Source organism: Caretta caretta, chromosome 3, assembly GCF_965140235.1.
Source record: "Caretta caretta isolate rCarCar2 chromosome 3, rCarCar1.hap1, whole genome shotgun sequence".
Classification (NCBI taxonomy): Eukaryota; Metazoa; Chordata; order Testudines; family Cheloniidae; genus Caretta; species Caretta caretta.
This window is the reverse complement of record NC_134208.1, coordinates 100,388,305-100,406,500: the sequence shown is the minus strand read 5'-3', so window position 1 is coordinate 100,406,500 and position 18,196 is coordinate 100,388,305. Positions and strand designations below refer to the sequence as shown.

Here is an 18,196-nt window from a genome sequence, read left to right as displayed (position 1 = left end):
AGAACTAGGGGTCACCAAATGAAATTAGTAGGCAGCAGGTTTAAAAGGAAGTATTTCTTCACACAACACATAGTCAACCTGTGGAACTCCTTGCCGGAGGATGTTGTGAAGGCCAAGACCATAACAGGGTTCAAAAAAGAACTAGATAAATTCACGGAGGCTAGGTCCATCAATGGCTATTAGCCAGGGTGGGCAGGAATGGTGTCCATAGCCTCTGTTTGCCAGAGTCTGGGAATGAGCGACAGGGGATGAATCACTTGATGATTATCTGTTCTGTTCATTTCCTCTGGGGCACCTGGCACTGGCCACTGTTGGAAGACAGGATACTGGGCTAGATTGACCTTTGGTCTGACCCAGTAGGGCCATTCTTACGTATTCCTAAAAATTAGCTTAGTCAACCTCAGGGGGATCACTGCAATTTGGTAGAAATTTACAAAAGCACAGAGCTGGTGTATTAGCTCCTGCACCATACTCTGTCTGCTGACAGTGAAGGGAGCATGGCCAGAGTCTGTATCAGCCTCTCAGAGCCTGTAACAACGTATGCCGGGCCCTTTAAAGTAGGCTTATGGCTCAGCACAATTCTGTTTCTCTGGCAAGGCTTTATGGAGATGTTGCCCAAAAAGGTCTAATGGGAGTTATGGTGCATTTCACAGACAGGAAGAAAGGAAGACCTGGTGAGTAGCAGCTGCTGATGGGTCTCTCCAGTGAGGAGGTGACTGGAGCCTGGGTAGGGCCTGAAGAGAGCAGCCTGCGATGGACAGTGGAAAGAAGCATGAGAAGGGCTGAGCATGAGACCTAGAGGAATGCAGGGCAGTAAGGACCCTAGGGAGAATAAGTTGTCCATTTGGGGAAAGACTGCTGGCAAGGCCTAGACCCAGAGCAGTGAGCCCTGCACCGAAAGATGAAGGATTGAACATGTCTAGATAATACTTAGCCCTGCCAAGAGTGCATGGTACTGAACTAGATGACCTTTCAAGGTCCCTTCCAGTTCTACGATTCTATGAGCTAGGAAGCAGGTAAAGGAACTAGCTCAGGGTAAAAGCAGTAGTATGGGTTTGGACCCTGGATTTGTACCTGCTTCTTGTTTAGCATTTCCAGGCTGGGGTTTCCAGAGAGGCTGGGAGGAATTCTCCCCTTTCACTTCTCTGCATCGAGTATGGGGGCAAAGTTGCTCAAACACAGGGCTGTGGCTCAGAAAGGAACCAGAGAGAGACAGAGAGAGAAAGAACAGCTGGAGAAGCCAGTTTGTTGTGGACTGCCATTGGATGTTTGTTTACCCCAGAAGGGGTGGAGTTCTTCTAACTTAATCAGATGGCTAAAACTACCCGCAGGCTAATGGGGAAACTGGGGTAGTAATTGCACCCAATGGTGGATAGATAAGCCCCAGCTATATGGCTATGGGCAGGCAGTGTAATTTAGTGCAGGGAGACCAAGATCACAAGAGTCCACACCCCAGTCCCTTCTGATTTGTACCGTGTGCTCGTCAGCCATAGCTGAGGAGCTGGGCAAATTAACAGTCACGTAGGTCATTAATTTCCATGATGCCAGCAAAGCATGAAGGGTTTGATTCCTGCATCAGTTGCTTAACAACTAATTAATTATAGGCTAAGCTTTCATTGAGGCACTGCTCTGTCATAGAGTGAATGGCCCCTTTCGGAGGAATTGGGGTTGAGTGCGCCAGTGACTGATAAACCCAGTGGGCTTCCTGAAGGTTAAGAGAAACACACTAAAACAAGTCCAAAATGCTTTCAGTGGGCATAACTGAGCCAGAGTACTTTGTGACACAACACAAAGTAAAGTACCAAGCAGAATCTGCAGTTGGAGATGGTGATTCCCAAAACCCAAGGAGAGCCTGGGAAGGGCTGAAAAGCTGTGCCCAGCATAGAAACTTGAAGACAGGACCTCAGGGGAAGGGGCTGTGCCGAGTGAGAGACTGGGGCAGGAGCAACTTTATTTTGAGTTTATTATATGCTAATAAACCAGTCGCCAAGAAGGTCTTGTTTATTAACAACTTCCCAAACAATGTATAGCAAGCCCTTCCCTTCCATTAGTCACAAAACACCTGTTCTGAGATGAATTCCAGGTATAAAACCCACCTGCCTCTCCATCTTTGTTTGTTTTATAAAACACATTTCTATTCTAAGTTGCTGTACTATACCAGCTGAGTTCATGTCTTGTTGACAGGCTAGCTTCTAAAGGTGCAACAGCCTCAATGCACTACGTTTAGTCACAGTGCTAGCTTGATAATCAAAAGTTGAGAACAGTAATCCTTCTAGAACTGTGCATAATGAACTTTCCTTCCTTAAGGAGAGACTCTCTCTCTTTTATATATGCTGCTATGTGAGGATACAGTCTGTGTCACATAACAGAGACAAGAAACAAATCCAAGGAGCTAAAGGAAGAGTGAGAATAAAAATGGCAAGAAATCTATGGCATATGAGAAAAGGCTGCTTTACAAGGGGCCATATTAATAAAGCAGTAGTATTGTTTAAAAAGGAAAGAAGAATAAAAATGGCATGTGCGTACAGGAAAATAAACCCAATGGGGTTAGAATTTCTTGTGCTTGCTTATAATTGATTGAATTTCCAGTTTATTTGAGATCTGGCTGTGTAACTTCTTCTATTTACTTTGGTTTAGCTTAAGTAAGGTACTACCCATTATGAGTAAAGTGGCAGAATCTGGCTCTAAGCCATTTCAGCATTTTATTTTATGTAAAATCATTGTTTCAATCAAAATCAGTATTTTGATCAGAAGCAGGTATTAGCTATTTGTCCAAATATCTATATTGAATATACCAGTTCATTCATAGTTATCAGTCCTAATATCTAGGAATAAGAAAAGAATCCATGACAAACTGCACCTCTAGATGAAACAGGTATAGTATTTTTCATCTTTTATGTCATAAGCTATATCTGCTTGTGATACAATTGAAAGGAAATCTTTGTGCTGAAAACTTTAGGAGCTCATTTTAATTTCAACTGCGTAGGTGAAGGATGTGGGTTTGTACATATTTATACGCATTTGTCTTTGTTCTGCTTTTATCTTCTAGAGATTGAGAAATATGGGTAAGGAGCTTCTTCTAGAATTAGAAAAAGGATACTGGAAGATAATTCTGTAGCTAAGCATCTCTAAATCTAAAATCCCAAATATACAAAACTAATGGGAATTTAGATTGAATCTTACATGATGCAGATGAGAGTGGAGATTAGACATCAACCATAAATCATGAAATAAATATTTCAAAGGACTCTGACACTTCTGAAGTGTAGCATGTGGGGGTGCAGAATAGAAGGCTTACTCTCTGTGGTATAAAGCAAAGAAGAGGTTTGTGTGACTTGGCATATGAGATTGGATATGAAGTCAGAGCATGGTTAAACATTCTGGAGCTCGGTGTGCCGAAAGATGGATGAATGCAGTTTCCCCCCTAAATCTAAACAAAGAACAATGCCCAAAACACTCAGAAATAATTTAGTTTGTAAATACTGGGCTTATTTACTTGATCCCTTAATCGTTGACCCATTCATTTCTGTACACTGAGCCAACGTTAAACAAATAAGGTGGTGTATTTAAGCCACAAACATTTGTGGAGCCTCTAAACTAGCATTTACAGACATACTAGCTAACTCCAGTTAACTGGCAATCTTTCAACTTGAGTTTAAATGAGCAAAAACTCTAGTCTAGACACACTCAGTGCAGACAATGTCATGATGTAAAACACAACATGTCCTTGTCTACACTGAATGCTAAATTAATTGTGTTAATTAACATGTTTAACAAAATGTAATTTCCCACTGTATACATACTCAGTGAGTGGCAGACAGAACAACAGGCACAAAATTCCCTGTTGAAGAGATCCAAAGGGAGGGTTAAGGAATGTATGCTGACAGATGTGAAATCAAAGTCTGCATAAACTGTGTGATGCTTTAGAAGAGTTTTCCTTCTGATCTAAAAACATTTCATTTATATAAAATATGACCCTTCAGAGTTGCAGGAGTTAAATAGAGCCTATCTAACATTCTCCTTAGCAGCTCTGCAACCTAGAGCGCCTAAATGACTTAGGAGCCTAAGTCACATTTCCAAAGGCACCTAGGGTGGGATCCATCTAGGGACTGAAGGGTTGCCATGCTGAATGTGTCAGCACCTAACTTTTTGGTACCTAGAAAATCACTGGAACACATTGCAATCCACAAAGCCTGAGTTAAGTTCCTAGGTTCCCTATATAATGGGATCCACAAAACCCAGTACGCTAGGCAGGGAGCTCCCTAAGCTAGTCAGAGACATGCTGGCCACAGGGGTATGTGCTAAGTCCCGCCCTTCTCACAGAGATAGGTGCCTAAATCCAGGCTGCAAGGAAACACCTATCCTTGCTAGCAATCCACGAATGGGAACCAGCCACCTGGAGTCAGACAGCTGAGGCTCTTCTTGTAGGTATAAGTTATGTGCTTGCCTGCCTCACGTCATATAAAGAGTGTGGGTGTGCTGCCCACTTCATAACTAACTTTTAGCCCAGGGGTTAGAGCATGTGCCTGAGCTGTAGGAGACCCAGGTTCAATTCCCCTCTCTCTTGCAGACAGGGAGAAAGGATTTGAATGAGGTATCCCACCTTTCAGGGGTCTCCATCTCACTCTCTCTCTGGCCCAATGATTAGAGAGAGTGAGAATGACACTGTAGTCCAGTGGCTAGGGCACCCACCAGGGTCTGGTTCAGGCCCCCCTGCTCCAAGCACTTGCTAATTATTTACCCACAGAAGAACAGCTGCAACAAGAGAGGCTGAGGGAGCTACGCTTCAGACTATCTCATAGCACAGAGGTTAGAGCACTCTCCTGAAAGGATCTGCACAGGGATCCCCCCATCTGGTAAAGAGGGGGGAATTGAATCCAAGTCGCCCACACCAGAGGTAAGTGCTCTAATCACTGGGCTAAAAGTTATAAAGTAGGCACGACCACTGGATTTTTAATGAGACCTGATCCAGTAGGCAGCCCCTGAACACACCTACCAGATTGAGTCCTGCACATGACTTAAGTGGCTAAACATCTAGCTTGCCCCAGTTTGTGAATTGCTCTGGAGCTTCAGTGGGAGAAAGGTGTCCAGCTGTCTACAGGCCTGTGCACTGCTGCCGCCCACGAGGCAGAAACTTAGCTACCAAGGGAACTTTTACACTGAAAAGTTTGGCATTGCATGAGTTTAGACACCTACAGAGTTTGACGGGAGTTTTGTGGATCCCATCCCTCATGCCTAACCTACTTAGGCACCTAGTAGGATTTTCACAAGTGCCTTCCTGCCTCTTTAAGGGCCAGATTTTCAAAGGAATTTTGATGCCCAAATCATAGGACATATCTACACGACCCTGCAGTACGGACTACAGGGCTGTGAACTGCAGTGCGCAGGAACGTGTAACTCTCCCATGTAGACACTGCTGGCACAATCTAAAAGGTACTTTTGTTTGCATAGTCCTCTCTCAAAGAGGAGCATGTTAACATGAACTAGGTACCTTTTACAAAAAGAAAAGGAGTACCTGTGGCACCTTAGAGTGCTCTAACCCCTGGGCTTATGCTCAAATAAATTTGTTAGTTTCTAAGGTGCCACAAGTCCTCCTTTTCTTTTTGCGAATACAGACGAACTGAGCTGCTACTCTGAAACCTTTTAGTTCATGCCACCAGCGTCCACTATTACACTCTGCAATTCACAATCTGTAGTCCAAACTGCAAAGCCATGTAGACAAGCCCTAAGTGTCTTTTAGTGAGACTTAGGCACTTCTGAAACTTTTACCAGTAGCCAATACCTAGATTAAAATGCCATCCCCTTACAGTGTTATAGAACCATGTCGCCCCATCAAAGCTAACAGTGAAGAGTGTTAGAACACTGAAACCCCTACCTGTGTCAGGCAAGTGTGCTAGACTGTAGTTATACTTGTAGTGGGATGGGCCCTTTGACTAATCAGCCATCATAAGTACCTGTTAGACAGCGTTTAAGACCTCATCAACATTACAAAAGTAACTATATTTAAATATGGTTGTGGCTGAAACATGTTATACTGTAATCTGGTTTATTAAAATTGCCTGTTGTAACCATGTTAGAGAATGATGTTCTAGACTAGATACCTGCCAGGGTTAAAAAACCATGGCTCTAGAAGATGGTTATAACATGGTTATTTTTGTCCACATTGGCAAGACTAAATCATGTAACAGCATACCAGATTTGGGTTACAACCATTTTAACAAAAGTTTAATCATAAGTTTGTTTGTTTGCAGTGTTAACAAGGCATTGATAAAGGTCTAAAAATTTCCTTGAACTACATCACCCCTAGTATTAGGTTGTTTCTAATATTATACAATTCCTAAAGTTAATATTGTGTTTTTTGAGAGGCAGACTACTAATGAAGGACAAATCAGTATTAATAAAGAATGGAAAACGCATTATTTGAAAAAATATTCCGTTTGCTAAATGACATTGCCACGAACAGTTGAATTATGTTTGTGATACCTTGAAGTTATGAAGAAACCATTATAAAATGTATGGTAAAGCTACATAGTGCTTTCAATTTAAATTAGTATTAAATTAGTGTGAACTAGCTAAACATCCACATGAGGGCATCATTAGAGCTTCTAATCATTCACACTTATACTCAATTTGTTGACAGCTAGCCCGAAGTTATGAAAACTAAGATACCAAAAGAAATTTAGCAGTGTTGTTGTAGCTATGTTGGTCCCAAAATATCAGAGACACAAGATGGGTAAGATAGTATCTTTTTCTTGCACCAACTTCTGCTAGTGAAAGAAAGAGACATGCTTTCAAGCTACACAGAGCTCCTCTTGAGGTCTGGGAAAAGTACTCCGAGGGTATGTCTACTCTGCAATGTAAGCCCAGGGTTCGAACTGAGGCTCAAGCCTAACCCCCCTCCGTCTACACACAAATCGTGCTAATCCAGGGTTGCACAGGGTACGTCTACACTACAATTAGACACCAGCCGCAGGTGTCTAATGGCAGTTTAGACCTACCCACGAGGATGGAGAGTCCAAGCCTGAGTCAAGCTGGGATCCAGGGTTCAATCCCTATTGCTTTGCAGTATAGACACAGCCCCAATGGACTCATGCTCTGGGGGTACCTCTACACAGCAATTAAACACATACAGTTAGCCCGGGTCAGCTGACTTGGACTCACGGGGGTCAGGCTGCTGGGCTAAAACTGCTATTTAGACATTCGAGCTCAGGCTGGAACCTGATCTGGGATCCCATGAGGGGGCTTCAGCCTGAGCCCGAACATCTACACAGCAATTTTTAGCCCCTTAGCCTGAGCCCTGCAAGCCTGAGTCAGATGACCCAGGCCAGCTGCTGCCATGCCATGGGTCTTTTATTCCAGTGTAGATGTACCGTGGGAGTTTGCCAAAAGTATTCCACAGTCCCATGGGCCAATTTTCTTTATCTTCTGGACAGTCCAGTTTGGTGGATAGTCAAGTTTCCCCACACTGCACCATGGACAAAGAGCTGGAGTGTCCACATTTAAGGAGGATAATAGGAAGTCTGGGCTATGGGTGGTTGGATTCAGGCTCACATAATGCAGTGTAGCCTCTGGAGCTCCAGGAGTTCAACAATTCCTAACCTGGAGTTACAAATGAGCATTCATGCTCAAGCTCTAGGTTAACAAATCCATGGTCTACTAACTTGGGTTCAATTAACCCTGGGCTTACACTGTAGCATAGACATACCCAGAATGTCACAGCTAAATACAAGGTGGAACAGATTGTTTAACATAAAGTAGTGAACATGTTTTGTAAGAAACCATTCAAGGTGAAGTGGCCTGTTAACATCTCTGCAGTCATTACCTCCACCCCCAACACACTTTTGAAGATCCCTGGGTTCTACACATGCCTATTCCAACTTGTGGTGTACCTCATCCCGTGCACTAAATGGCCCAATAGCAACTACATGGGTGAAATCAGATAGCCGCTATGCTCTCGAATGAACTCACACAGATAAATGATAAAAGACAAAAATACCATATCACACATGGGAGAACACTTTTCACAAAATAATCACTCTGTATCTGACCTCTCAGTCCTCACTGTCATAAGAAACCTGCACAACACCTTCAAAAGATGAGCCTTGGTGCTTAAATGCATAACTTTGCTAGACACTAAAAATCATACTCCTAATAGAGACGCTGGATTTATGTCTCACTACAACAATCTGTAACCAACTAACCTCCCTTTTTGTCCTATGACTGCAGTGGTGTTAATGGACCAATTCACCTTGAATGGTCTTTTAAAATATGTGTTCACTACTTATCCTAAATAATCTGTTCCAACTTGTATTTAGCTGGGACAGTCTCAGTACCTTTCCCAGACCTGAAGAAAAGCTGTGTAAGCTCAAAAGCTTGTCTCTCTCATCAACAGAAGTTGGTCTAATAAAAGATGTTACCTCACCCACCTTGTCTCTCAGAATCAGTTTAAGTCATACAAAAACAGTGAATTAATATTTCATATATACAAAATCATGAGGGGGCACTTATGGGAATGTCAATATCTCAATATAAAGAAATATTTAAGAAGCCTAAATTTGGCACTCACAAATGAGTTCTTCTCACAAACGCTTTTGAAATGGGACCTTACCCAGTACCATTAGTGTTAAAATGACATAGAATGACCACACTTTGGTTACAATGCTCAAAACTGCAGATGGCAAGAATCTGCAGGGACCAAAACAACATATCAGTAATGAGACATTAGGAGAAAGTCATGCTGAAACATAGAGGTGTACATTATCAGAATGGTACATAGGGATTTGGGCAGCAAAATTCCCTTCAGCAAATATATAATTGCTTAGCTATTTTTTTCTACATTAGATAACCCTATCAGCATCCACGATGTTAGGGCACAGGATTTAGGGCTGATCCTTTGACTTTGTCACCCCTCTGCTTGAACTGATGAAAACCAGCAGCAACAACGTGAAGCTAGAAAGTGGAAGCTGTGGTAAGAAAAGAGGAGTGCAGCCATCCAGTGCCTTTGTGCCTTCTTCCATGTGAGGGAAGTTCCTATTCCCATCAACTCAGGCATCTAAAAACCCTAGCTAGAATAAGGGCCAATGAGATACTAAGGAAGAACAGTTTCCTGTGCCAGCATACTGTATTTCTAGTTTGCCCACCCAGTGGTCCAATTCCTGTTCACACAGAGACCTGCTTCTGCTCAGATAGCCCTCCCTCCACCATTCTGCCTTCCCTACCTCAGATACCTGTTTCCCTTCCTCGACCCAAACCAGTCAGCCTTTGCTCCTGTTATACCAATAAAATAAAAACCAGCAGGATCTTATTAAAGGGGAAAAGGCAAAATGCCACATTTATTGTGAATACAGAAAGAATCATAGTAAGCAGTTAGTTATAGCTATAACATTCCATTCAATCCCATATTTATTCACACATTCATTCATACACACACACAGGTTCTGCAAGGTTGTTATCGTAGTTACCATCTTTAGAGTTGCTCATGCCAAGCCACTGTGGCTTGGACATGAGGTGGCCACAGGTGGCCTGGACATGAGGAGGGAACAGGGCCTTGTCAGATGCACATCTGATGCTCCTGGAAGTTGGTTTACAGAATCAGACCCCAAAGTTCTCACTTACCAGAGTCCATTTTTATAGGAATTTCTTCCTATGCCAGTCTATGGGAATTGCTTCATCATGCTGTTGCTGAATCAATCAGCAGATGGCACATTCCTGACGGCTCCGTGCTGCCAGATGTTATCTTGTTCTTTGGTTCTCCCATTCTTGAGGCTGTTGGGTGGATTCCAGTCTGCCCTCCGGGGATCCTCTGGTTATTTCCACTTGACGCCTTCTTCAGCCGATGGACACTGAATTCTTAGGCTGGCACCTCCCTGATCATTCAGTTATTATCCACACCAAGCATCCATCCACATACATCCTCTATCTCTATTTTAATCACAATTGTTAACAAAGCGAGATGAATACAACAAAAGAGCGGGGAGTCTCTGGGTGCTGTTTCTGTTGTTACAGAGTATTGCTTTGAGTCTCTCTCTGTGTGAGTGGTGGTTGTTACAAAGAATTGCTTTGAGAACAGACTCTGTCTTAGAATGTACTAACACAATTAGCAGCTTGCAAGTTTCACACATAGAGGGAGAGAAACAATACCTAAAACCAAGAGACCTCTTAATTAGTAATACCCCGGAATTTTTAAACTATGGGGAATCAAACTCATTTGTGATTTTAATACAGAACTTCTTTAATATGATCCAACACTCCCACCTCCTATCCCTTACCTACTTTGCCACTGAGCACCCAGGGTTCCCTTGCACTCCCTGAGACCTAACTCACTGTCCACTATGCACTCAGAACTAAATTTCAAATACCTATTTCTAACTCCAGCTTTGTCCCAGAGTGTAGCCACTCTGAAACAAGGCAAAGTTGTTGTTGCTTGGTTGTGAAACTATAAATCAGTATACTTCTGCTCAGCTATTTGTGGAAAATGTATCACACCACATTCAAAATCAGTACCAGTTGTACCAGTCACTACCACTACAGACAGGATTCCTGCTAAAGAGTTTGTAGAACTGTAGGCTACCAGGACTGAGAAAAAAAGAGAATGTCCCTAACATATGAAGAACAATAAATAGAATACTGGCTAAAGAATTGAGGTACCAGTTATAGACCTAATAATGGATGTGTTTCAGGTCCTGTATTTAGCTGAAAACGGAAGCTCTTCATTCACAGAGTCTGGTTTTATGCCTCTCATAAATTAGATGCATTATGTGGTTTGTGGACAGGACCTCAACCTCGCTCAGACAGATGTTGGAATTGAGCGGCAGTACATAAAATCTGACATAGCAAGTGACCCATACCTAAATGAAAGCTTTATTAATGCACATCATAGGTTAAAATTTATTCACAGTTACACATGCAAAGTTCTTTTTGAAGCTATTAGGGGACCCACATCTACCTGTAGGTAGAATCTGGCCCTATGTTGTTAATAAGCTACCTTATCTTGGTCCTGAATCTGACTGCTCTCAGTTACAGATGTACATCAATTAATTTCATCAATGGGAGATGCCCCTTATTTACACCAATTTGGTGTAAAGATAAGAATCAGATACCTAAAATATAAATAACGTATTTGTGTTTAAATTAGAAATGAAAAAGAATGCAAACTTAAACTATTCAGGAAATCATATTAAAAGCTGGTGATTTGGATTGTGATACTTTTATAAGCAACCCAGAGATTATTTCAATAAGAAGTTAAAAGGCCACATGAAAGAGAATCTAGAGTCATGTTTTTCCAATTACTGTAAAATTTATAGTATGTTTCTTGCTTTAGGGTCTCTTCAGACCATCACAGAGGATTGCTCGTATTAGTCAGTTTTCTATCTCTAAATCATTAACCCAATTTCTTGATACATTGCTCAAGAGAAAAGAAGGTCAATAAATCTGCCTCTGCAGACTACAAAGCACCAGCAGGTAAGTGTGGGTTTTTTCTTTTCTAAAAAAACGCTTCTGGATTGTCAGCTGTGTGGGAATGCTGAGTGAAGAAGTTGGGAAGGTGGGAGAAATGTATGGGGGGGAAGATAGCTGTAATAGATTGAAGCAGTAGGTATCTACCAACATTCATATGACCACAGAGGGTACATCTACACTGCAATAAAACAACTGCAGCTGGCCCGTGTCAGCTGACTCGGGCTCAGGCTGTGGGGCTATAAAATTGAAATGTAGACTTTAATGCTCAGGCTGGGATCTCAGAGCCCAGGCTCCAGCCCGAATACCTTTGCTGCAATTTTATAGGCCTGCAGCCTGAGTCCCATGAGCCCAAGTCAGCTGACATGGGCCAGCAGCAGGTGTTTTATTGCAGTGCAGATATGTACAGAGCTACTTATCTTTCGGTTTACAGTATGTGGGGGGATGGTCATGCTATATATACACTACCAATTATGGTTTTTTTTTAAATAGCATCCTAGGGATGCTTTTCTAAAAGTAGACAATTCAGACAGCTAATGTAACAAGTGAAAACAAAATGAATACTCAAGTATATTTAAGAGTATTCATTAGTATCTAAAATTTTGTATGGCACCTTTCACAAATATCTATTTTATTTGCATTGCTGTAGTGTTTAGAGGCTAATCAGTCAGTGATCAGAGTCCCATTGTGGCAAGCACTGTTCAAACATACAATGAAGGGACAGTTGCTACTCCAAAGAGCTTACAATTTAAGTATAAGACAAGAGACAGCAGATGGATACAACAAACAGATGGCAGAGCACAAGGTAACAGTGAGACCATTATTAGTAGTGTAATAAGTAGCAGTCACAGGACACCAGTTGCCTAAACATTATCAAGTGTTTTTTAGGCATCCTATCATAGGTGTGTCTTAAAAAGAGATGTAAAGAAAGCTCATTCACCTCCTCTACAGTGGCCTTGTGGATTTTGACATTGTAGAAGCAGTGGCATGGGAAAAACTGTAAAGGTGCTTATTGGAAAATTTGACAAATGTGCTGTCATAAATATAAAGGGAAGGGTAACCACCTTTCTGTCCACAGTGCTATAAAATCCCTCCTGGCCAGAGGCAAATCCCTTTCACCTGTAAAGGGTTAAGAAGTGAAGATAACCTCTCTGGCACCTGACCAAAATGACCAACAAGGAGACAAGATACTTTCAAAGCTGGAGGGGGAGGGGGGAACAAAGGGTCTGTCTGTCGGTGTGATGCTTTTGCCAGGAACAGATCAGGAATGCATCTCAGAACTCCTGTAAAAAGTTAGTAAGGAATCTAGCTAGAAATGCGTTAGATTTCCTTTTGTTTAATGGCTGGTAAAATAGCTGTGCTGAATGGAATGTATATTCCTGTTTTTGTGTCTTTTTGTAACTTAAGGTTTTGCCTAGAGGGATTCTCTATGTTTTGAATCTGATTATCCTGTAAGGTATTTACCATCCTGATTTTACAGAGGTGATTCTTTTACTTTTTCTTTAATTAAAGTCTTCTTTTAAGAACCTGATTGCTTTTTCATTGTTCTTAAGATCCCAGGGTTTGGGTCCGTGTTCACCTGTACAAATTGGTGAGGATTTTTACCAAGCCTTCCCCAGGAAAGAGGGTGTAGGGCTTGGGGGGATATTTGGGGGAGGGGGAGACTTCTCCAAATGGGCTCTTTCCTTGTTCTTTGTTTAACATGCTTGGTGGTGGCAGCATAGGGTTCAAGGACAAGGCAAAATTTGTACCTTGAGGAAGTTTTTAACCTAAGCTGGTAAGAATAAGCTTAGGGGGTCTTTCATGCAAGTCCCCACATCTGTACCCTAGAGTTTAGAGTGGGGAAGGAACCTTGAAATGTGCTATCAAGGATGGCACTGCAGATATGATTGGCAGGTTGATAATATGTATGTGAGAGGCCATGAAGGGCCATAAAAGAGAAAACAAGTTAGTCTGTGCTTGTTCAAGGCAATCAATGTACTGCGGCAAAAACAACCACCAATGTCACAGTTCAGCAGGCTAACTAAGTAAGTAACTGGATGAAAAACTGTTTGAGCTGCTAATTCCTGTGCATATTTTAAAACTAAATACCAGGAGGGCAAAAGTTCCATCCAAAATGAACAAAAGCCTGACACTGAGATAACGGATGACAGAGATGCAAGCAATAAGGACCACACAGAGTGAACATAGAGGGCAGAAGGCAGAGATGAACCAGATCAGGGAACTACGTGCAAAGGCCTGGAATGTTAGAGACAGAATGTTACCCTGAATTCATAACTTAACCAGTGCAGATGACTAAATAAGAGAGTAACATGGAGGAGAGAAGAGAGGCAATGAAAAAAAAAATCAAATGAACCACATGATTCTGTATCTACAGCAAATGAGAAATCAATGAGACAGAAAGACCACTGAGAATTGAGTTACAGGTGAATCAAAGCAGGCACCATTTTAACTGTGAGAACTATATAACACAGTCAGGACTGCTTACTTGACCCGGGAGCTGGTCAAACCCTGGTGGTTCATTTTGAGGATTCAATTCTATATAACTAAAGCCTACCAGAAATATCCCTCCTCCTTTTCTACCCCTTTACTCCTTCCAGTCACAGGCACCCTTTACTTCACAATTTTGTCTTTGGTTGGTAGTGAGTGGTCCACCCTCTTCTGCATGCTGCCTAACAGTACCCCTCACTGGTGTGCTTGATGCACGCCTCCCACCTTTGTCATGTGGATCACTAGGTAGGGCCACTCTCCTGAAACATCATGGTCTTCAAGGAGGCCAAGAAGCTGACCTTAGCAACCACATAGGGCCTGCTACAGAGCTCATAGAAGTCAATGGAAAGGCTGCATATTGACTCCATAGATGCTGGATTAGGGTCATAGGCAAAAAGTGAGAGAAATAAGCTGTACAGGCAGGAGACCTCCATAAGTCTCTGGTATCTAGGTAGGGTAACACCTGGAAGAAGAGGTTGGGCTGTGTGGCTAGCATCAATCTATGTATATCGGACTCTTGTGGTCCTGGGCTGATGACTGAGGGCTTTGCTGTAAACCAGATGTATCCTAATTGAGAGGCTGGGTTCTGCTTCCTATACAAGTGCCCTTTAAATAGCCATGAATTTCAGAAATGTTTAACAAATGGAATCTGCAAGTCTTTACAGCTGAGTTGGTGTGTGGGTAAAAGCGCAGGTCAGAATCAGTGATACTCCCAAGAGTTGTGCTTTGGGGCTGGGGTTAAAACAAGAAGATTAACCGCAAAATAGAAAGACCCAACTATGGAAAACAGTAGTGGGGCCAGGAAAAAAAAAAAAAAAGATTTCTTCCTTTGTCCTAGTTATTAAAAAATAGATCCCCAAGCTGCCATTAGGGACAGCTCATTTCTTTGTTGATCCTTTTTCTCTTTTCATCCTGACGTTCTGCCTTTTTAGAGGACTTGTTGCCAATTCTAGGTGGGAAGCATAGATACTCCTAATAGTGTGGAGCTACTTAAAACTGTGCTTGGAAACATTCACAGGGAAAGTCTGGCTACACTATATATTTAATTGTTTTGGTATGGTGGGTTGGTCTCTGCAAGGGTTGGGGAGCGGGGTGGGTAGGGCGCTGCTAGAATGCAACAGCACTTGCATGCCACCCTGCCAACCCAGCTTAGAGGGAACACTGCAGGTACCTAGCAACAGGTCGGCACCAATGCCGCACCCGCTGGCCTCTCAGCAAGAGTGCTGTCACTGCATGTTGCCATGACAGCAAAAGTACAAGAACCACATCACGGCTGGGCAGCCTCACCGCAGAAGCACAGATTTAGAACTCCCAATATCTGTTGTACATCTATTTTTGCAGAAGTATAAATCCATAAATATGGCAAGAACCAAGCTAACAGCACAAGTGTCCAGTTCTACAGTGTGTTTCTGAGTGTGCTCCTAAAACACTGGAACTTACACAGGTCTCCACAGCTGCAGAAACAAGACAATGTATTGGATGATTTAGCCTGCCATGGAGCCACTGGGACAAATTCACGGGTGACTAACAGTCTGGAAGGAATTACAACCTCTTCCACCATGACCACCTCCAATGTGAAGGTCTCACCAACTGAGACTCCCATACACACAATCTACACAAGGATTTTTTCACAAAAAAATTCCCACTCTTGCTAGAACCATTTCAGCTCCACCAGGTCAGTAACAGTGGGAACCCTAGTGTAAATTACAGAAAACCTACCTGGTAAGCCTGGACCATGATATCCCCTAAACTCCCTTCCAGTACTCCTAGAGAATGCAAACCACCCAGAAGCCCACAGCCCTGACAACCCTCTGAACTAGCCAGCAGAGCTGGCCAGAAGCAGAGATTTGAGCATGCTGTCTCATCCTAGTTCCCCGGCTCATAATCCAGTCCCAAAGCTCCACTCCAGGTGGTGCAGCTTCATACTGCTCCCCAACATTACTCCACTATTGCAGTCACTGCTTCTTAGTACACACTACGTCTGTGCTTGACTAAAGTCATCTGATCCCAATTGTGTCACATAATATAGAATGTTTTGTGCTGTGAAACATATTGCTATAAAACATGCAAGCAGTGCAATTCAACCAAGTTAACCTGGCTGTTGGAATCTTAATTTTTGCATTTTCTGACACTCGGGAATTAGCTGTGCAACTGAGCATTGCATCAAGATTGATTTTTGTGTTTAATGACATATTTTGGCTTGGTGAGATGTTCTGATGAACTCGCTTTAATTGTGCTTGCCCTGGCCTTATGCTAGTATGTACTTCATTGCTTAATCCATGCCTGCTCCAATTTTCTCCACTGCAGGCTACAGCACTTTCCCCACTGCTTTAGTACTTATACCCTCTCCCCATTTAAATGGATTCCTCACTGTCTTACTGTAAACCCCAAAGCAACCCCCTTTTCTTTACTGAATCAATTATTTGAAAAATCTATTACTTTAAAAAAGAACGTAGGCAATAAAAAGAACATGGAGAGAGGGCAGACAGAACAGAGTAGGTGTAGAATGGAAGACAATTATAGTTTTATTTGTGCATGCAGGGTGAGCTGGGGAAGGGAGGTGCTTTTCAGCATGGCTTGGTTCATCTATATCGTTATACCACCTCCTCTCTTAGCCAGCACACATGGTATGGGGAAACTGCAGTTTTTAAGGAACTTTATTTCTCTGACGTAGTAACTACGTTACATCATAGGAATGCCAATTTTGAGGACAAATGTTAGCTGGGGATTAATGACAAGCATTTCTTTACTTTGTTGAAACTGATGGTCAGCAAGGGATATTGCTTCCAGTAGAGAACTCCTGACTCACATGTCCTATGGGTAAAATATTAAAGACCCCAATATACCACATGGTTTTAGACAGTGCTACAGTAAAGTGATGATCCTGGATATCAGTAATATAAATATATTTAAATTGGTTAGATTCAACCCTGGGTTTATGCTGGCAGGAATACTATTCATCTTTAGAACACATAACAATTTATCAAGGGGACTATCCCCATTCTGTAGATGGAGTAACTGCTACACACACACACACAAATAGGGTAAAATTTTAGAAAGTGTCTAAATCCCATTTTCAAAAGTGACTTAGGCTCCTAGGTCTCTTAGACCTTTTGGAAAATATTATCCTTAGGTTCTGAACCAGCAAACATTTATGCACGTGCTTAACTTTAAGCATGTGAATAGACACATTGACAATCAGATCTCCCCTCACTCCTTTCTTTTTCCTATCTAATAATATGGCTATGGCTCCTTCTCATTGACATGCAATAACGTCCCCAGCTCCCTACTTACCCATAAGCCACTAATAGGCTTTGGCTCTTACCCGTCCTCCCTGCTAACCTTTTCCCTCTTCACTCCTCTGCTGTCCACATCCACCAACCTCTTAAGGAATCTCTTTTTAGGCTCAGGGTTTGTGGCAGCCTCTCTGCTGGTGAATCCAGATCTGGCAGGGTGTGGATTGTGTAGCCACATTTTGTGCTGTCTATTAGAATTTGTAAATGGAAAAACAAAGGAAAACCATTAAAAAAAAAAAAGAAAGAAAAAAAAAAAAAAAAGAACATGCCATGCTGTCAGTAGTCCTAATCTGTTTATATGGTGACTCTTTTTTCTATTTTAGGATATAATCTTTGGCATTTTTCACTCTTTATTTCAGCATTCCAATCTGTTTGGGATATTTGTCTCTATAAACCACAAACAGAAACAGAAAATGTTTGTTTTTTTTTTGACTCCCACTACTAAAAAAACATAACTCACGAGTAAGGCTGCGAGTCTTTCACAGAGGTCCAGGAAGTCCTGGATTCTGTGACTTTCTGGGACCTTCGTGACTTCTGCAGCTGCACTGGCTGCTGCTGGGGTGGCCTCGAGGCCAGCTGCACTGGCTGCTGCTCAGGCAGCCCTGGGCAGCTGGCCCTGGGGCCACCCGAGCAGCAGCCAATGCAGCTGGCTTTGGGGGCTGCTGGAGCAGCATTTGTCCTGCCCCAGAGCACCAGTCCCGAAGCAGCAGTCCTAGGGGAAGCTCCAGAGCCCGTCAGAGCAGCAGGCGGCCAGGGACAGTGAGCCCCTAACGTCAGAGCAGGGGCCAGCTGTCAATCCCGCAGGGGACCCCAGAGCAAATGTGCCCTTGGGCCCCAGGAGCAGCTAAGATTTAGTCAGAGATATATTTAGTAAAAGTCATGGACAGGTCACGGCCATGAACTGTTGTTTATTGCCTGTGATCCGTCCATGACTTTTACTAAAAATACCCATGACT

At 42.6% G+C, this 18,196-nt stretch overlaps 1 protein-coding gene across 5 annotated transcripts in view; it reads right to left on the bottom strand.

Moving 5' to 3' along the window:
• The window catches only part of TMEM200A (transmembrane protein 200A), an 83,214-nt gene that overhangs the window by 8,903 nt on the left and 56,115 nt on the right, over window positions 1–18,196 (bottom strand). For 2 of the 5 annotated variants that reach the window (XM_048844571.2, XM_075126736.1), the window contains exon 3: window positions 17,270–17,428. The exons of 2 other annotated variants lie outside the window; for them this stretch is intronic. In XM_048844571.2, coding sequence (XP_048700528.1) covers window positions 17,270–17,418 — 149 coding nt within the window. In that variant the 5' untranslated portion in view covers window positions 17,419–17,428. Of the gene's footprint in view, window positions 1–17,269; window positions 17,429–18,196 lie in introns of those variants that run through there. One more of the 5 variants, XM_075126737.1, reaches the window with a different exon arrangement.